Here is a 22,186-nt window from a genome sequence, read left to right as displayed (position 1 = left end):
TAAGGATCTGTGGCTTCTTCCTCAGCAATGGAGGAGAAGATGGTGGATAGAAAGACTGGTCTCTTCTAAGAGGATGATGTTTGGATGCCACTAGTGCCTATAGAAGACAAGTGAGGGAATAAGTTGCACAACAAGTTTAAAGCTGGAGCATGTCAAGAATATGCTCACACGGTAGCAATGGAAGAACAATGCAGCAATCAAAATGAAACTTACTTGCTGTTAGGATCTCAGCAGCCCACAAGCTGTCTCTATCCTCTCCTGCCAGCTCAAAGAGCTTTTGCTCATTTGAGCAAGAAGACAATTGACAACCATTCCACAAACATCTTAGCTCTTTCAGCTTCTTGTGGGCCATTTTTTTCTGCAATGAGACAAAGGGAGGAATTGAGTAAGATAAAAGTGCCAACCAGAGCTCTTAGAGTTAGTGTAAGTGAAGGAAACTTACTGAGGTGTGTACGTGCATAGTGAGTGCAGAGGGAAAAAAAAAGTTAGTAGTTTGGGGGAATAGGAGAGATGAGAGCCATCAAGGGAACATACTGCATGACAATAATGAGAGTTGCAGATCACAAACCTAAGAAGGTGCATACAATGACAAAATTATAGTGAGTGCAAGACAGTAGAGAGCATTTCTTTCTGTATTTCTGCATTTATACTTGCTGAATACAGAAAGTCATCTTCCTGCACTGCTGGGCGATCCTCTGGCCCTTTGACATCCCAACAACCTATATGGCAACCTTAAAACATGCTGGTGAAATCTGCTGCTGTAGTCTCCCCTGGTGATTCTGAGAATAAAAGGACAGCCCTCCTCTCCACCACCTAGTCCAACAGGACCTCTCGGTTCCTGTAAGTGACCCAAGAGTATCGATTTCCCTCTGTCAATCATTACCTTTGGATTTTCATTCTCAGATTTTCATTCCTGGCTTACACCATTTGAAGTGGTGTACAGCTGCATTTTAATATGGTATCAGTAAGTATTTCCACTGCAGCTGAATGCAAGACAGCATGTGAGAGCAGTGTGCTACATACTCCAATCAGGTGAGCAGCATAAATGTGCATGAGAAAAAACACTTGGGGCTCATGAAGGAAAACCCTATATGAGACTCCCTGAAATTGATACAGCTAAATTTTGGGAAATTCAGTTCATTTTGTATAAATTTCAAGTAGAATAGGTTAGGTGAATTGGTCATGCTAAATTGCCCATAGTGTTCGGGGATGTGTAGGTTAGGTGCATTAGCCAGGGGTAAATGTAGAGAAGCACAGGATTGGTTCTAGGTGGGTTACTCTTTGGAGGGTTGGTGTGGACTTGGGCCGATGGGCCTATTTCCAAACGAAAGGGATTCTATGATTATAACTATCTTTGATAGTCTATGTAGTAGTATTCATAGTACAGTGTATACATTAATCATTAAAATGTAATTTAGAGTTCATACATATAATACATTATGAGGGTAGAACTCTTATATTATGAATACACAAGTCCTCAAAGCCCAGACTGGATAGATTTACCTTGTGTGGCATGGTGGGGAAGAGTGTAAACAGAATCTCAGAATCATACAACATGGAAACAGGCCCAAATCGCTTATGCCAACCTGGTTTCCTAAATCGAACCAGTCCCATTTGCCTGTGTTTAGCCCATATAACTCTAAACCTTTCTATCTACCTACCTATTCAAGTATCTTTAAAATCTTTAATTGTATCTGCATCAACCATTTTCTCTGGCAGCTCATTCCATATATGCAACATCTATGTGAAAACGTTGTCTCTTAAATCTTTCCCCTTTTACCTTAAACCTACACCATCTAGTTATGGACTTCCATACCTTGGAAAAGTCTTTTGGTATTCACCTTATTGATGTCTCTCATGATTTTATAAACTTGTATAAGATCACCCCTCAGCTTCCTATGTTCCACAGAAAATAAGTCCCAGGATATCCAGCCTTACCTTATAATTTAAACCTTCCAGTCTCAGCAACATCTCTGTAAATCTTTTTTACACCCTTTTCAGTTTAATAACATCTTTCCTATAGCAGGGCGATCTGAGCAGAACCATTAACTGGAGAGTGTGAAATAAGCATCATAAAAGGAGAGTGAGTGAGAGTGAGACACACACACACACACACACACACACACACACACACACACACACACACACACACACACACACACACACAGGTAGATAGAGACAGAGGAAGTGCAAGATAAAGAAACTTTTGGCCCAATCAGTGATCAAAATTTTGTGTTCTCTTTCTTCCATCTCCAGCCAGAAAACAAATAATGATCATGTTAATTTATATATTGCCAAAGTTTGGCATGATCCAGCTTTAGAAATAAATTTGTATTAAGATGTTCCTTGTTTTTTTTAAAGGAGTGGTACCTTTGTGCAGCTTATTGATGAAATCCATTACTCTGATGGATAAGCAGTCAGCAAGACCAACTGTTCTATACCTAGTTGTTTGTTGCCTCAAATGCGGCTTTAAACCAAATGAGCTGGGGTGTATATGAATTCCATTAATATTTATCAAACTGTCTCGGTTTAGCTAATTCCTAGCAAATTGCCATAAAAAAAACACAACGTAATGGAAATTCTTGTTCAGAGTCAGAACATGATCTATATATTAAAGACTAAATTAAGACAAAACAGCATCGATAATAGTATATAGAAACCTGAACTATAAGAAATTGAACCAATATAAAATTAAACTATACAACTAAAATGAACCATGGCGTTTACTGTCTAGATCTAATCTTGTGAGAGAAAAGGGCAAGTTCATTAATTGGACGCACGTTTATTCTGGTTCAGAAACCAAAAAATCCTTCATTAATTATTGAACTTGTCTAAACAATGACTCAAATTACTACTCCTTGAAGACATAACCCATCTATTGTTCTAAATCTTAGCGTATAAATGAGAAACACTGATTTTCACTCCTGAATTAAACCTCTGCAAAAACAGATACCCATGATTAAAAATGAAAACACTAAATGAAACACTAAGGTTTCAAACATATTTAATACACAGTTTTCATTTTTTTAAAATATAAATTAAAAAGGAAAAACAGAACATCTGACACCTGGAAATTTAACATAACCATTTAAAAATAAAAACCAATTACACACAAAAAAATTAGGCAAATGCAAAAATTCCCATTGCGAAGCATTCTAGGATTTACATACCAGTTGAAAAACAACTTAGAATATTGTTAAAAATAATTGTTGCAGGAAAGAAACAAAATATCCTGGTGAGTTACATTAAACATGTCAGTCTAATACACTTGGAACAAAAGTAAGGCAAAATCAATTTTATTTCATTATTGTGTACATTTCATCTGGGTCCTATTTTGTAAGTCAAGTGTTGCTTTGCCAATATTTACTTGTTCCCATTCTTTCTGAATATAACTTTTCAGTGTAATCAATGCAGGGGAAACCACAATTATGATACTGAATTGCAAAATGAATACTGTTACTCCTAACATAGAATACAAAATTCTACAGACATGGTTAAAGTATACAAATCGTTTTAGATGTGCCAAGACAGACTACCATTTGTTCTCAAATCTGGTCAACTTCTATCTAATGACTACATATAATCATAGCTGCAAATAACTATGCCATTCAAACTGATGCATTTATATATATATATATATATATATATATATGTATGTGATATATATAATATACACACACACACATATACACACACACACAAAATTTAACCACTGATATGTACATTTTATATTTATAGCAGAAAAGGTTTGTTTTCTGGTGCATATAACCAGAAATATAACTTGCCCCACCTCCCTTTTCCTAAAACAAAGAGGATTTTAAAAAAAGTTCAAGAAGTCAGAAAAGAAGGTTGAGACATAATAAAAAGGCACATTTGGCAGCTACTAAAACTGGCATGCGTCTGGCACAAACAGTACAGGGCGCATTACGACACATTCAACTACAATTAAATGACTTCATTTATAATGTAGGAGGTTCCCAACCAGATCAGAGTGAATCTTCATTTGCTTTGCATTAAAGACCACCAGCTTTGTTGCTGTGATTTGCTGCAATTTCTTCTCTAGGGAAGAAGCCTAATTCGGTCAGATATTCCTCAAGAGGGACATGAAAAAATAATGAGTAAATGAAGGTGAGGTACAAATCATCCATTATCTGGCTGAATGGTGGAAAAGGTTTGCAGAACTGAATGGTCTAAATCTGTTTATATTCCTTTACAAATTATACTCTGAAAGTCAATGCACTTTTAAGGAGGCACATAGTTGGACTTATTTTTTAAAAATAATAAATTACACTTTGTTTTCTCTTTCCTGCATTATGTGATCAATACCTAGAAATATAAAATTTGGCAGAAAATAAAGTCAGCAGTACAGAGAGAACATCTATTACTTCTGAACAGGTCTGCTGAAACTGTATCAAATCTGAAGTTTCAACTAACCAATATTTACCATGCTGACATGTACTGAAAGTAGTTCTCATAGACTTAATTTGAAGTCTGTTAGATATACAGCAATACTGCCTCATTAGTCAGCTGCAATATGACAACTATGGATTCCAGCCATAGACAGCCAAGCTTGCATAAATAGGGAATATATTTTTCAAGTGCTTTCTTTCATTTGCTGAACCATATCTAATTGACATTTACAGTACAAACAGAAATGCACACTTGTAATGGTATTTTCCAACTGGTATGTAACCCTGAAAGTTAATCTGACTGGTCTGCTAATTTTCATTGCCCGTATGTTTTTCAGTGAAGTCTTCCAAATTCAGTCTTCTGTGCACTCACTGCCTTTCATAGTGGCATCATTATTCAACTTAAACAGCATGCTTATAACTTACATGTCGTTTAAGTGTTGCCAGGCTTAAAAGATCTAACAAACACTTGATAGGATCAAGAGAAAAGTAACAATTGGCAAAGAGTTGACAAATTTTGACTCAATGACAACATACAAAGGTTTCTCAATGACACTGCCATTTATGAACAAAAAAAAAACTTCCTAGATAGTGTCCAAAACTACTGAGTTAATGGGCTTAAATATGATACTTCTATGATACAGCACTTTTTAAATATCATGCCAACAAAAATCAAGCAGTTTTAAGACTTATTTAACTTGCTGATTATAATTGCGTAAATCCGTTACCAGTCATTTTGTACTTTACCCCAACCCTCCATGCTCCCTTCTGCATTTTCCAAATTTACAAGATCAATGAAAGCACCTGAAGCTGAAATCTACTTGCTTATATAAAAAAAATTAATGCCAATTAAGCCTTTTCCCCCAAACTAAATATTGTAAAAATACCCATAACAGTTTATATTTGGCAGCCCTATCAATAGATTAACTGAAACAGTATAGCCACTGATATGTAAAAGTGCTTAAAATGGCTTGCTGAAATGATAGCATTTTAATATTGTTCGGTTGTCCCATAGATGAAGTGTTTTGAATAAAGTATGATAAATTACCAACACGAAGTCTAATTAGATACAGTAGATTTAATAGTGCTTGTTGAATTTATTTATTCTAGTGGCAATAAAGTGATTTATTTTAAAATTAGCATGCATAAGTGTATTTGTTCAAATCACAAATGTAAGCTACTGGAATGAAAATTTGTGGATAATTCAAATCATAACATCAGTACATTCTGAACCAGAGTTCAGGAGTATGCCCTTATTTCAATGTGCCAAAGGCTTGCAATCAAATTATGTACTATATCGATCATTATTCATATTTAGTTCTGTATAAAGGCCTGCACCCCTATTTCCTGACTCATGATCATGATGGTTTTAACACTTTTGGAAAAATTAAAAACAGGAACTAGTGACACTCTGAGATAATGTGAATTAAAGACTAAAGCTATTGCAGAGAAGTAATGCACAGTTGTAACAAGAAGGTGTGAATCAAATTCAAATGCCAACATTAAGAATGGATCATTTTGACTAAATTATGAAGTGGCATGTTTGGAAAAGGTCATAATACAATATAGACAGGCCGATTAAAAAGTGATATCTTTTTAGGGTAACAGCAGGATTCATATATGGAGCCCAAAAGCTATTTGTAAATCTTATTTTTGATGCTAAAAACTGCATTTTTGAATGGGGCTTGGAACAAGCAATCTATTATTAACAAAAATAGCTAGCTTGCACTGTTTAGTCTGACCTGTACATTGTCATCCATGCATTCCAATGCTAACTGGTAAGCAATTTAATGGTCTGTTAAGCACATGTTGCATCCCAATACTCTCATGCATCCTGCTGTAATACTGCACTAGTGTTATATACTCTGCAATCTATGTCAATCTGCCTTAAGAGTCAATTATCATCTAATTTCAAGAGTTATTTGTGAATTCAAGATTGCTTTCTTTCTCTTAAATAAGACACTGCAGAAAGCACTCAACAGGTCCATTTGCATTCAGCATCATGACTTAATTCAATACTGTGGTCTCTATAAATTTGAATCTAATTTGTTCAGTGCTCAACACATGAATCAATTAGCAAATAATATGTACTGGGAATTAACACACACTATTCAGTTATGGCTCAAATTTTTTTCCTCAATATCCTGTAACATCTTAGACTGGTATGATGTTTGGGCACATGGAATACAGGAATGTGGGGTCATTTGAATAAATACTTCAGCTTTATAAGTATCAGTGAAATAAAACAAAGGTTAATGGATCACTTTGAAATAAACCCAAATCTCCACTTCCAGATTAAGCCATTTCATCGTATGCTCTTAAACAAAAAACAGCTTTCTAATATAGTCTGCAAGGGATTTCTGACATTGCAATGATGTTATGACATGGGTTATCACTAGGCTTTAAAAGTCAGGAAATGCACAATTAAGAGAATGTTGTGAGATCAAGAGCTCATCAGAGATGTAAATACAGATGTCACTAGTTTCCACACATTGTTACATCCGGGTTAAATTCACTTTGTTTTAAATGGTAATAAATCAGATGAATGTTTTCTCCATTGTCTAATGAAGATGGGTGCTACATTCTCATTGAAGGATCTCTCGTAGGACTGGTTCTTGAATCAGTCTCCACAAAGAATTTGCCTCTTTGGTGTAGCAGGTACCCAAATTTCAACAAACAAAAAGTTTACAATTACTTTGCAGAACAAATATTTGCTCATTAGTCTAGGTACCAAAAATGCATTTCCAGGAGTCCCCTTTTTGATACATTTAAAAGTATTTAAACAAGGCATGATCATGTGAAATATCAATCCTGTTTTTAAGATGGAGGTGCAAAACCACTTTTTCTGCTAATGCTCTTCTTTTCAGCTGGTTAATATCAGGTGTTCCAACTTTTATCATCAACGTAAGTTTATCATGGGTACAGCAAACTGACAACTGCATTTTCAATTTTTGTTTCCCATCATATAAATCCAAATTGATGGAAACACTGGTTCATACCAGAAGCAATAAAGACTTACCAAGCCAGGCATAAAACATTTTAAAGTTCTTACAGCACTGCCAATGCTGCAACCTTAGCAGTGTCCAGGAACCTGTAGTGTTTAAAGAACATATTTCAGAGCTAAGAGGAGTGGGCATTTTCCAGAAGTGGTAGTCCATCTCGATGGAACGATGGATGCGTATGCTCCCTTTTGTAGGTTTTTGGTGGAAGTTTTGGAATTATTTGAGATGTAGAGCTCTGTCTTGGTGGGATGGGTGGTCCAGCAGTAGTACCAATATCAACATCTTGTGGTAAAGGAGGTGATGGCAAATGCCTGCGAGTTCCAAGAGGAGAAGGTGTCTGAGGAGGTGGTGGAGTAAAAGGCACAGGGGAATTGGGGAAAAAAGTGTTCGGATGCTCAGCTTTTCTACCCATTGGTGGAGGTTGCAGGGGTAGAGGTGAGCCTGGAAATACATCTGGTGTTCGTACAGGCTCACGGGGTGGCAAGCTGGGAGGACTATCAGGAGGTTCTGATATAGATGACCTCTCTGACAATGGATACCGAGGTGAGTAAACCTTGCCTGTGGGTTGACGGGGTGGAATGGCAGGTGGACTGTCCAAATGTTTTGACTTGATCTGAAACAGAAAGAACAGCTCTGTTAAAACTATGTACCAACCAAATAGCTTGACGGAGATGCTTGAGTTTCAATAACATATATATAGTAATGTTAAGAGCGAGGAAGGCAATTACAATAGGCAAGTTACTGAAATGTTCTGTAACCCTAGCTTTCCCTTTTTCAATGACTGCAACCCAGCAAACATCACATCTTCCAACATGGAACCCATATGTTGAACCCTTATTGAAGAGTAACAGCTGAAGACCTAATTTGACAGGAGGGTGTTTCCACCAGAAATCAATATCTGGATCCAAGAGCAACTCTTTTTTGTAAACAAAAAGGAATACTCAGCGAACTGGGAATCAGCAAATTTTAAAGTCACTCAGACAAATGGAGGTGGGTCCCTCATTTAATACTGTAAAGGTAAAAACAATGACTGCAGATGCTGAAAATCAAATACTGGATTAGTGGTGCTGGAAGAGCACAGCAGTTCAGGCAGCATCCAGCGAGCAGAGTTTCATAAGCTTTGATATTAAAAAAAAGTTGTGGATACTATTGCAATAACCACTATGTAATCTGATCATTTAATAATGAACAGTTTTATTTCATAAAAGATTAGCATTTATGTATTTTCACATATGAAATTGTCTGACGTACTGCAAATTACTTGAGACACAGTGACTATTTCAGAGACTAATATGAGCTTTGACCTCAGTAATCTGTGGAAAACCAATTTAGGACACTGAAACGTATTTTACGTATTGCAAATTTTACAGGAACTATTCAAGATCAGGTGAGCTGGTATTCACCATCCTTTTTTAAGCACAGTATTGACAAAGCTGGTCTAGTCAAATTTTTATGTCAATTGTTGAACACAAAATATTGAGAATTGAGTCAAATTAGTCAAGGGAAGGTAACTGAGTTATCTCTTGAGATGGCAATAGAAGAGACCTATGGTACAAATAGTATTGGCATTTGACAGTCTAAGCTTGGATGTTGTCAAAATGTTTCTGTAGTTGTTTCATTATTCTGAGTGGTGAATAGAGGGCAAAATTGGAATCTCTAGCCAATCCTGACCATGTGGCTAATAAAGCAACAACATATGGTCATAAATCCAGTAGATCTCTGAAACAATACCAAGGTATTTTGCGGATAACCACACCATCTTTGTTTTGTCTAATGGGTACAATTACAGTCACTAAAACACTTTCATTTGGACTGCTCCTGACCCTTGAAATCAATCTAAATTTTGGTTGGTGCCATACTCAGTCAAAAGATGCCTCAATATTGTAGCACATCTTTGGATCAATGTCTGGAGTCAAGGGGTCAATGTGGTAGAACTCAAACTGAATGACAGGTTCAGAAGATGCTACTTTATAGTAAAATCATTAGACTCCTGTTATTTTATTGGTGATTTCAAATGGCCAACGAAAGCTGATTTTTCCGCATTAGACATACTAAGCAACACGTCACATTATGGGATAAATTATATTGTCGTTACATTTTAGTTGGCTTACCTTGGACGGAGAAGATTCTGTTGGGGCAGATTCAGGTCGCCTACGTGGTGGAACAGGAGGAGGGATATGAGCTTCATCAACACTTCTACTGTAGCTCGTTATTGAAGAAATTGATGCTGGCCCTGTGAGAAAGGATTCTTTAGTTTTGCTAACAATAGAATGCATTAAAAACTATTCATATGATACTAAAGATTAAGTTGCAAATTAAGTTTATTAGCAAGTTCCAAAGCTGCCTTGAATATTTACCATCAAGTGAATAGCGCTGCATTCATATTCTAGTGCATGCATTAAACTAGGGCAACCTAGAATTTTGTAGAAAACTGGAAAAGGAAAAGCAATAATAAACATGCAAGTTGAAGGTTAACTTACAGTATTGACTGAAATCTCAAAAAAGTTTTAAAAGCATTAGTAGAAGCTTTGAGTTCTGGGGCACAGCAATTTAAGGACCTCCTCTGGTGTGTTCTCATGAAAATATTAGAGTTATTATAACCTGAAACCTAAATGCTAAAACGTATAACTTGCAAGTTACATACAATAAGGCATTATTGCTTAAAATTAGATAGGAAATTAAAAATCCAACTTTACAAAAATGTTTACCAAATGTAAATTGCCTGAATAACATTTGATTGTAATGCTATTCATTTTAAACTGTTTGAATATAAAAACTTCAGAAAATCCAGATGCAAATGGAATTATCAGCATGAAGGAAAGCGAACATTTTCGATGTTCTAGCATGCATGCTGTCATCCATGTTAAAACAAAGCTGCTTTTTAGCATAAAAAACAGTGCATGGTCAGCTTCAAAAAGCCATGCTGCGTATTAAATATGCAACATTAAAGCCCAATACTAACTTGCACCATGGGCCAGTGTAACTGGGGCAAATATGGTATCACTGCCTGTGGAAGAAAATAGAAAAAACTAAGGATGGCACAAGCCCAGCAGATTTATCCATTTTTACAATTTGCATATGTTAGCTATAAGCTTCTTGATGTTGTTAGCTATTTAAATTTGCCACTGATAGTACACCAACAATTTGGAGATATTTGATTTTTAATCCGGGTACATTTTCGGACTGAAAAATGAAGGTAATGCAAAAATTCCTTGGGAACAATAACAATAATTCAAAATCAAATCAATAACAAACAGACAAACACAAATAAAGTGATCTATAATCACCAATATGTTAAATGGATTTGACAATTGATGGGCATACCAATTGCCTTTCCTTTTGATTAGGCTACTACATAACTAACTAATTTACAAAATAAAACCCACAAGGTTTCTCCCAGCCACCTGTATTAACATAGAAACATGGAAGAAATGGCATAAAGTATTTGACAAGTCAAATTCAAAACTACACAATGTTCATTAAAGTTATGTTCCAGTAAATTAAGCTTTTATTTCATTAGTAGTCATGATGTCTGTTGCTCCTACAATATGTAGGTACATGCCACTTTTCAAAAGAATGAAAACATTTATTGACAAATGAAATAACTACTTGTGTTGACTTTCTTAAAGTTTTAGCCAAGAAATGACAGGAGTTCCAAGGTGAAGCATGTTTTCTGATTATTTCCAAGCAATAATCTGCTGAAGAAAATTTGAGTATCATCACCCTAAAGTATAAGCAACCATCTCAGAAAGTACTTCTCTCTTCCAGGCACAAGTCTGAGAAGCAGGTGCTTGCATTTCACAGCATGTATCTCAGGGAGGAGTAGAAAAAGAAGCTAAGTTAATTTACTTCAAACAGTTAGATGATGTACAACCAAGAATTTATATCTGGTTGACTTGCCCACTTCTCAAAAACAAAAGGACTTTATACTTGACAAGTTCATCTTAATTGAAATTGAGTACCCAATGATATTTGTCATCATAGCAGTGGATGCTAGATGGATATATTTGTTCATGCCATTTTATGTTTAGCTCTTTTGAGGCAAGTCTGCAGTAAGACAACTTTAATGGCATTTGAAATGAAAATAGCAATTGCCCTGTGGATTGCAAGAAAGATGCTCTGATATTGCACAATATTGGTATATCTTTGGCACGTCCCAAAGGTGCGATTTAATAGCAAAAATAAATGAAATATTACTTGGATGTGAAAACCCATGATTTCTCCTTGATCATATGTCATAAAACTGGTCTTCCAAAAAAAAAGTCTCACAATCAGCTTGGACAGGTTTTAAATGAATCCTAGTAAAAATGAGTCTTCAATACATCTCTTTTTTTTAAACTTGCTAAATTACAATACTTCATTTTTTCATTCACTTAAATAGCTTGATTAGTACTCTTGCTCGTTTGTGTCGATGTATACAGGTCTACTGTCTATATCTTGTTTCCATTCAATTTAGCCATATATTCTACTCCAGAATGCTGATGTCAATCTTTACTGAATCTTGCATGCATTTGTAAACAAAACATTACAAGCATATGCATCCTAGCTCAACCCTACAAGAGTTTCAACATGTAGATCTTTGTATATTTAGCTGTGAAATCCCAATTAATGCCCATCATCTACATATAATTCATATACAATTAATGCAAAGTCTCTTTATTACTAAAATTTGCTACTTTCCAGTAAAATTATCTGGATCATATTTTGATTTTGCTTAGCCTTCCTGTTTTTATACTGATGGCGATTACATGTTGATTAAAAAAAACAAAGAACTGCAGATGCTGGAAATCAACCAAAAGCTAAGAAAACTCAGCAGGTCTGGCAGCATCTGTGCAGAGAAAGTAGTATTAACGTTTCAGGTCCAGTGACCTGTCTTTAAATCATAAGAAGGTTCTGAAGAAAGGTCACTGGACCTGTAACTTTAACTCTGCTTTCTCTCCAAAGATGCGACCAAATGGTTGAGTTTTCAAAGTAATTTCTACTTTGGTTATTTAGATTTTGATGACATTTTCCCAATGGTCTCTAACTGCTGTGTGCATACCTGCCAAACTTCATCCCACATCAAGTCATGTAACACTTTCTTCCTTATTGAATTACCAACATATCAAGTGAGAAATCAATTTCCAACACTTTAAAACATTTCCTCTGCTTCTGTCATGTAAAATAAATCTTTTGGATACTTTAAATCTCTTAAAATGCTGTTAATTTTTCCAGATAAATGCATCTTAAATGTGGTCTCAAATTTTACTCTCGATTTCAGTTTTATAGTAAGATTAAACTATAAATATGCAAATCAAACATACAGACTTCAACGTAACATAAAACAGTCAAATTTGCATTTACTTGACAAATAGAAACCACTTCCAAAACATTAATTTTGTTACCAAGCAGTTATTGAAATTAACTGACATACTTGAATAGAATGGACTAGCTGGATCAGAATCCCCAAACACACTACAGACATCTGTCGAGCTGGATGCAGCAGAAGCAGGTGGTGGCGTCAGAGGGGTACGTGGGGAATTTGGTGCTGATGCTATACTTTCGGTCTCATTCTCTGTAATGCGGCTGTAACTGATTTTTCGTGGTTCCTGCTGTAGTGGTGTAGGATGCCCACGCAATGTGCCTGACACTGGATGTCTTGGGTTAGATGGTCGGACACCAGGAGATTTCAGTGGGTAATTATATTTCTTTGCCTATAAAGATTCAATATGAAAGGTCAATTAGAAGTAATTTAAGTCACATTCCCAGTGAATAACAATGATATAATCAAAGATCATCCCTAAATGGTAAATATATAAGGCAAATTCTGAGTAATGTTGAAATATTGTAAACTCAGGTATTAACATATCAAGAAGTTAATATGCATTCCAAGTCCATTATAATAAGGTTTTATTAGCTATGAAAGGAACATTTAAACACATATATAACATTTTGAAAAATAGATCTGTGCAATAAAATCATTCAACACTGCATCATGAGAAGTACTTTGCAATCTATACTTTAGAGTTTACTCGAAAACAAAATTGTAAAAGATGCAAATACATGGAAAAGGTTCACATCATACGAACGATTTCTCTCAATGATCATGACTCATGTAAAAGTGTACTTACAGAAACTGAATTAAATCTCACAGACTATTACATAGCCACATCAATTACTAAAATGAAAAGAATTTAAGTTTGGCTTCATATTAATGTTTTATGTGAACTTGAACCAGCTAACATTTTCAAATTCTTTAGGCAAGCTTAGCATTCAGCTCAATTTAAAAAAGCAAAAATCAGTAAATGAAGGAGGCTGGGTCAGCAGAACTCTTCACAGCAACTGATCATACCCCTCATGGATGATAACTAATCTAACGCTGAGCCAGGGGAGTTTTTTTTATTTATGGTTGTATTTACATTATTCACTTAGATCTGCTTTTTAAGCTTTTCCAAGTAAAATCTTAAATATTTCAAATAAATTGAAATACTACCTCAAGCCATAAAGAGAAACTTAGGTAAACCAACAGAACTTACAATTTAATTTCATCTTCAACTAACTGCCATCCTGATAGCAAAACTTAAAACTACCAGTATCTTGAATCAAAATAGCACATTTCCACTGCAGGTGAAGTTTTGTACTTGTCTGAAAGTAGTTCAATCTTTGTTGATTTTCTCACCCACTTATTGTATTTCTTCCCTAAGGAGAATGAGTAATAATCAATTATTTTGACTTTTAGACTGGAAGCATTAGCATTCTCTGCTCATAGCCTGGTACTTTGAGAAGGTACCCGATCAACCATTTCAGAGGAAACCTCTCAACACAGCTGTAGAGATGAAACTATTTTATTAGAGTCAATTTAGTAGGACAGACAATCAGGGACAACTTAGCATATACCAGAGTAGCAGTGACACTAAATGTTGCTTACCAAAGTTAAAGCTTTCTCACGTCAATGCTACCTGTGCTTGGCATAAGCTATACAAGTATCTGTTGAAAATATTCTTAAAGAGGTTGCAAAATGATGATACCCCTGATGCCATAATGCTTTCTGCTCCACTGTCAGATGGTATTAAGAATTTTTGTTCTGCTGAGTTTACAGCTTCAGATGAAAGTCATTGTATAAGTGTAACCTGTGAAGTTGCAACAAGGCAGTATGTACCAGAATCAGTGCTGATGTTTTTGGACTTAGACAAACCTAAATCTTCATTACATGTAAAATCAAGTGAAACAACTCCTTTCCTACAGAACCACCTTAATGTGAATGTTGCACTTGGATAGAACTTTGCACTTTTAGCAGGTGTTACAGATCTAAACAGTATACAGGAAAAACTGTGTGTACTTTGCGCAGATATATAGATCTGCGAACATGGAATCCAGTGAATTCAAGAACAAATCTAAAGTGGATAAATCATCAAAACAGCAACAAAAAAAACAACTCAAACTTTAAAACTAAAAGCTTATGACATTTCCTCCTGTTTAGTAAGAAAATAACTTGCAAAGCTGGCAATTCGCAAATAATGTGTGGATCAATTGAGTAGTGTGACAATGGCTAAGCCTGAAATGGACACTGTCTTGGTAGTTTACTCCTATATGGAAAATAGCCAATAAGCTGTCCAACATAAGTGTAAGAGGAAAAAGTTACTTACTAATAATAAATGATTAATATAAATACTTACAAATCTAGGTAAAGATCTGGCATTACGAGGTTCTATTTCCAAAGATTTATTGAACAAGTAATCTGTAAATTCTTTCTCCAAAGTATTTCCCATTGGATTTAAATTTTCAAAAAACTTCTGTAAAATTAAACAGAAACATTCATTGGTAAAACAGAAATTTGTGCCATAGAAATGCTAAAAGCAGCTTATAGCATGTGTCATTCAGATAAAGGAGATGATTGGGTCGTGAAGTGTTGGGGACAGAGAAGGAGAATTCCAAGGGAAAACAGAACAGATCCTCTTCAGTTTTTTTTTAAATTACTGAGTGTGGAAACAGGCCCTTTGGCCCAACAAGTCCACACTGATCCGCCGAAGCGCAACCCACCCAGACCCATTCCCCTACATTTACCCCTTTACCTAACACTACGGGCAATTTAGCATGGCCAATTCACCTAACCTTTTTTTAAACTTGGGAGGAAACCGGAGCACCCAGAGGAAACCCACACAGACACGGGGAGAACGTGCAAACTCCACACAGACAGTTGCCTGAGGTGGGAATTGATCCCGGGTGTCTGGCACTGTGAGGCAGCAGTGCTAACCACGGTACCACTTTTAATACTTTTAACAAAAATTACTCTTAAATATCTGACTTTGGAATTTATGAATGACTGAAACACAGTAATCTCACCTACACAGAATTTCAGAAAGCTATAATTTCTTCCTTTTTTGCAGTGAAACAAAATCACTGATGTAAAATTTATGTATGGGAAGATATTAAAAGTATTTTATTTTGGTGCAAGGCAGGCATTTTAAGTGCTGGAATGTGATGAAAACAACTGCAAGACTGGTTAATAGTTGGAATTATGCAGTCTTTTGTTTATAAAGTGAAATATCCAACAGGCAAGTACAGGCTCCTTAGCCTGAAAAGATTCACCAATTTTTCCTGGCTGCTATGTCTGGAGTATCCAATCTTAGGGTCAAAGATCAAATCATCCCAAATTTTACACAATAATTGCAAGTCACAATGTTTTCTGGATAGTTGCAAGCTACACATTTCATAATCACAACAAATTTCTTTGTGCCTCAGTAAGTTGAATATTTGGCTGAACTATTAAGTGAAGCTCTGCAAAATGGTGAACAAAATATTATTTTGGAAGGTGCAAAAAGAAACAGCATTTCTAAGAATTCATTTCTCTGCACTTAATGAACCTACTGCTGAGTTACCAGTTAACACCTCAAAAAAACAAGTGCAGCTTACATGGTCCAGACTGTCCCACCTTTTATGCTGGGGGTGTTTTTATAGGGAACATGTTACAATGGTTTAACATATAAAAGAATGTAGATTTTAAAAAAAAACTCAAACATTAATCAGAATGAATAATTTCTGAAACTTTTGATGTACAGCAATACACCTGTGCATTTTCCTCTCTTGCCATCGTTCTTCCAATTGTGGTACTCACCTTAATGTCTTGTTCTACTCGTAAGCAATATGGCTGGTTTTGATATTGCTGGATCTCTCCTGTTATTTCTGCCACTTTTCTTCTCTTACTGAAATTTATCAACTCTTTACCATGTCTTTTCAAGAAATCAGGGTTACCTTCCTCAGTCTTCAGAATGTTCGTCAAATATATTCCTATTAGTTTATTTAAATACAAAATTAATGCATTAATTTCAGGCTGACTGATCATTTTAAGATTCAAACAATATTTGCAAACTACATAAAATTCTCAATTGTCCACAAAGCCAACATTCGCAATTTCCTCATTTTCCTCAAGGTGCATTTGTGGGCAAATATGTTCTATACTGACAACCTGAAACCCCAATATTATACATCAGCTTTAAACTGAAACTACTCCCCCAATCTGCCCTTGCGAGAAGTGTGGATACCTTATTTTCATGTGATCTTTCCTGCTGTCAACGAACAAAACCATGTTTTTAAAAAGCTTTTTTAAAAGATTTTTCCCTGACGATACAGACCTCTTTGTAAAAGATATTTTTCTCCTTGGTTTCTCTGCATCATTACATCACCATAATGTGCTTTCCAAAGCTCTCTTAAACTGAATGAGTTACAAGTACTGAATATGATTTTCACTTGTACCCTCCAGGAAAACAGTGTCTCCACCTGGCACTTGCACACAATAGTACAATTGATACTGCAAATTTAACAGTCTTGCAAAACTATGCCTCCAACCCTATTCTGCACTGTCACCATTCCTCAAGCAATTTTTCCTGTATCTTGTACCATCAAGATATTGCCAAATATCACACTTTTAAATCAGTTTAAATTTATTTCATATTTACTGGTTTTCCTTTTAACATAAAATTCAATATTCAGATCAAATGAAATGCATGTAACATGAGAAAATGTATAAATAATTCAATTTTCAAATGATCAATATTTTGTTAATGCATAAGATACAGGGAGTTTCCCCTATTCCATCATCATGGGTATTATCTGTTAGTTGACATCCTACCCTCATTATTGTTCCAATTAAATATAAAACGTTTTATAGAAATATTTTATAGAAATGACTGGATTTGAAAAATCAAATACAGCAGGAAATATTAATAGAAATATTTTCTAATCATAAAATTTGATGTTAAAGAGGAAACTTATTGAATCACAATAATGACAATGCTTTGCAAATTATACATTACAATTGAAGTGCTCAGCTTATGGATTCTGCAAGCAAGAATTAGTAAAAGTTTGATTACAATTACATGGCCTTCATTCCCATATACCATTAAACAAAATCTTTAACTGAACATATGGGTTAAGTTTCATTAGAAATCAAAGTATTAAATAAGGCCCAATAGGTTTGAACCTGCCTTAAATTATGCACTTTTAGGATGCACCATGAATTCCTCAAATATTTAAACTTCTGACGGAATATACTGCAAATTTTACTTCCACATCCAGTTATAATCATCAGAAGAAATTCTTTCTGAACACATCACCAGGACTTCAGTCCTGTTCCTCACCAGGAACAAATAAAGAGGAGTCTAAATGAAAAATAATTGACACAACATCTGAACGTTTTCTCCCCCAACTAAGGATGCCACTTCTGAGTATATCCTATATGATACAAAATTGGGTGGGAGGGGTATGTTGTGAGGAGAATGCAAAGAAGCATCAATGTGAGTTGCAAAAATTAAGTGGGCAAATGTTGACAGGTGCAGTTTAATGTGAATAATTGTGTGGGTATCCACTTTGGTAACAAAAGCAGGCAGGCAGATATTACTTGAATGGTGATAGAGTCAGAAAAGGAAGGACATTGTATACAAGTTGCTGATGGTGAGAATGCAGGAGCAACAAATGGTGAAGGAGGCAAATAGCCTTCTTAGCAATAAGATTCAAGTGAACGTGCAGAGATGTCTTGTTGCAACTGTACAGGGCAGTGGTAAGACAACATCCTAACTATTGTGTGCAGCATTGGTGGCTCAGTGGTTAGCACTGCTATCGCACAGCGTCAGAGACCTGGGTTCAATTCCATCCTCGGGCGACTGTGAGCAGTTTGCACATTCTCATGTCTGCATGGGTTTCCTCCAGGTGCTCCAGTTTCCTCCCACAATCCAAAGATGTGCAGGTTAGGTGGATTGGCCATGGTAAATTGTCCACAGCGTTCAGGGATGTGTAGGTTAAATGCATTAATTAGGGGTAAATATAGGATAATAGGTTAGGGAAACGGGTGTAGGTGGGTTACTCTCGAAGGGTGGTGTGGACCTCTTGGGCCGAAGGGCCTGTTTCAACACTGCAGGGATGCTATGATCCTATTCCCACTTTTGTTTTTGTTCCCCATGGCTGAACTGAATAATTACCAAGATCCATAACCAAATTATTTCTAAAGGCTCTAAAACTCCGTATCCATTTGAACACATGAATACCAAATACAAAGTAAGCGGAATATGACGTAGCTAATGATCAATACAAGGCTGAAGTAATGAGCATGAAAGGTTTACAATCACATCCCATTTACAAAAATGCTTCATAATTAATTGAATACTTTCCATAAATGGTCAATCCCACAATTTGAATATTTCCTCCAGTTTTGGGACTTCATACTTGACTTAGTGTGTTTCATGTTTTTACATTGTATTACTACACATTTGTAACTAATTTAATACATCTTTCCCTAGTCCATGAATTTAGATTGTTCCATATCCATTGCAAGCTTTCAATGTCTCTCAAATTAAACACTGCAATATGCAGTTTGGTGTTATAAGCATATTTCACATAACACTTAGCATCCATTCAGTCAGCAGGTGGTGTGAACAGTGGAACACTGATTAGACCTCTGCAGGATTCAACCAGTTATTACATTTTCCAAATTCTTCAGCTTCAGTTCAATTCCTGATCAGAAATTCACTGGGTCAAGGTACATGTGTAACATCCACCAGCTTTGCCACCAATTTTCTGACCCTGAAACTAGCTCTTTGCACTTTAGGCACATTGTTCCCTCCAATTCCCAATTTTCAAAGCTTCTACACTCTACTTGCTTAGACCTGTCTCCAAACAAAGCTGACTCCATATCTTTTCCATTGTTACACTAAGCCAAACTCCTCCCTATGATCCTGTATCCTTTTTTTTTAAAGGTTAGATTAGATTAGATACAGTGTGGAAGCAGGCCCTTCGGCCCAGCAAGTCCACACCGACCCATCGAAGCGCAACCCACCCAGACCCATTCCCCTGCATTTACCCCTTCACCTAACACTACAGGCAATTTAGCATGGCCAATTCACCTAATCTGCACATTTTTGGACTGTGGGAGAAAACCGGAGCCATGTTCTTTTCTTTTTAAAAACAGATTCTATTTTTACATAACCAACCCAAATAACGAATCCATGCACACGCTCATTTTGGTTGCCCTCTTTGGATCCAATCTGTTTCAACGTTTTCAAAAAATAAAGACTTCCCTTTAAACAATCTAGACTAAACTCTTCAGTTCATCCCTCTCAAGTACAATGACCTGCTGAATGTTTAACCCAACACTCAGTCCACCTTTTTATTCTTGTGCTACTGTCCCAGGTTTGACTCAGTTAGATAAGCCTTCAGCTGCCTCTGTGCTTCTCTTGGAATCCCCTAGAGGGATCCTCAGGGCATATGGCATGATGAACAGCAACTCTAATTACTCCATCCTACTCTCACTTCTCATCCAGTGATGGGCTGAGTGGTAATCTCTCATTTCCCCTCCACAGATTTGATGACTCTAGTCACATCAACTTTGCTTCCTCCACCGCCAGCTTGGCAACCTTGCTCCACCCCAAAGAGTTTGCAAATGCAGGAGAAAACCAACCATTGTTGTAAGAGTTACTCCTTCGAGATTTGGAGTTCTAATGTAATTCAATTTTCCAGGTCGTTTTCAGGGAGATTTATCTATCACTCGAGTACTTGCAACTTAAGTGTTTTCTGAAGTTAGAGTGCTTTGAGTCCCGCTGCATTTGGCCAATTGATAGCATGAATCCGGTGGGCCCAGGGCCTATTAGTGATTTCCCTCTGTCATGGCCACTCTTGCCTCAGGAGAAGGGAGAGCATGTGACCCAAGCACTCAACACTATTCCTGAACTTACACTGTCTCAAGGTTCTACCCCATTTTCTGCCCATGATCTCTCCAAGCTCATTGTGCTGATGAGACTGAACTCGAGCTCCCTTAACCTATTTTCATTAAACTATCAATCATCTGAAGTCCCTTCCTGATAGCTCTTGTAAAATCATCCAAGTTCATTGGATTTTGTAAAAGGTCCCAGTGAATTGCAAAACTGCAATTAAAGTCAGTCATAAAGGTGTACGGCACGGAAACAGACTCTTCCGTCCAATTCGTCCATGCCGACCAGATATCCTAAACTAATCTAGTCCCATTGCCGACGCTTGGCCCATATCCCTATAAACTCTTCATATTCATGCACCCATGCAGGTGCCTTTTAAATGTCATAATTATACGAGCCTCTAACACTTCCCCTGGCAGCTCACTGCATACATGCACCACCAACGTGAAAATGTTGCCCCTTAGGTCCCCTTTTAAATATTTTCCTGCTGCCCCTAAACCTATGCCCTCTAGTTCTGGACTCCACCACCCCAGGGAAATGACCTTGTATATTTACCCTATACATGCTTCTCATGATTTTATAAACTTCTGTAAGGTCACCCCTCAGCATCTGATGGTCCAGGGAAAAACAGCTCTACTCTCTTCAGCCTCTCCGTACAGCACAAACCCTCCAACCCTGGCAACATCCCTGTACATCTTTTCTGAACGTGTTCAGGTTTCACAACATCCTTCCTATAGGAGGGAGACCAGAACTGCACACAACATTCCAAAAGTGGCCCAAGCAATGTCCTATACAGTTGCAAAATGACCTCCCAACTCCTATACTGAATGCTCTGATCAATAAAGGAAAGCATACCAAACACCTTCTTCACTATCCCATCTACCTGCGATCCTTCTTACAAGGAGCTATGAACCTGCACTCCAAGGTATCATTGTTCAGCAACCAAGACCTTACCATTAAGTGTACAAGCCCTGGCCTGAGTTGCCTTTTCAAAATGCAGCATCTCACATTTATCAAAATTAAACTCCATCTTCCACTCCTCGGCCCATTGGCTCACCTGATCAAGATCCCATTGCACTGTTTTTGCTGTCCACAACACCTCCAATTTTGGTGTCAGCTGCAAACTTACTAACTGTACTTCCTATGTTCACATTCAAATAATTTATATAAATGACGAATAGCAGTGGACCCAGCACCAATCATTGTGGCACTCCACTGGTCATAGGCCTCCAGTCTGAAAAGCAACCATTCACCACCACCCTCTGTCTTCCACCTTCAAGCCAGTTCTCTATCCAAATGGCTAGTTTTCCATGTAATTGATGTGATCTAACTTTGCTAACCAGTCTACGATGATGAACTTCTTTCTCTTGACCAAACCCTTAATTTCTCTGGTCATTCAGCATCCCCTATATATCTAACAGGCTTTCCTTTCACCCGAACAGAAACATACTGTTGCTGGATTCTCATTATCTCATTTTTGAAGGCTTCCTATTTTCCAGCTGTCCATTTACCTGCAAATCTCCACCCCCAATCAACTTTTGATTGCTTAATACTTTCAAAATTGGCCTCCTTCAATTTACAACTTTAACTTTTAGAT

General features: G+C 36.6%; 1 protein-coding gene across 2 annotated transcripts in view; it reads right to left on the bottom strand.

Annotated features, from left to right (window-relative positions):
• Positions 1 to 2,987: 2,987 nt before the first annotated feature.
• LOC140483199 (son of sevenless homolog 1) overlaps positions 2,988 to 22,186 on the bottom strand; it is a 285,798-nt gene continuing 266,599 nt past the window's right edge. The window contains exons 18-23 of one of the 2 annotated variants that reach the window (XM_072581258.1): positions 16,506 to 16,678; positions 15,067 to 15,183; positions 12,825 to 13,104; positions 10,374 to 10,418; positions 9,523 to 9,644; positions 2,988 to 8,024 (exon numbers count right to left, since the gene is read on the bottom strand). In XM_072581258.1, coding sequence (XP_072437359.1) covers positions 7,530 to 8,024; positions 9,523 to 9,644; positions 10,374 to 10,418; positions 12,825 to 13,104; positions 15,067 to 15,183; positions 16,506 to 16,678 — 1,232 coding nt within the window. In that variant the 3' untranslated portion in view covers positions 2,988 to 7,529. The remainder of the gene's footprint in view (positions 8,025 to 9,522; positions 9,645 to 10,373; positions 10,419 to 12,824; positions 13,105 to 15,066; positions 15,184 to 16,505; positions 16,679 to 22,186) is intronic. The other variant, XM_072581259.1, reaches the window with a different exon arrangement.

Source organism: Chiloscyllium punctatum, chromosome 11 (assembly GCF_047496795.1).
Source record: "Chiloscyllium punctatum isolate Juve2018m chromosome 11, sChiPun1.3, whole genome shotgun sequence".
In the NCBI taxonomy this organism is placed as follows: domain Eukaryota; kingdom Metazoa; phylum Chordata; class Chondrichthyes; order Orectolobiformes; family Hemiscylliidae; genus Chiloscyllium; species Chiloscyllium punctatum.
The sequence above is the reverse complement of the archived record's forward strand: the minus strand, read 5'-3'. Positions and strand labels throughout refer to the sequence as shown.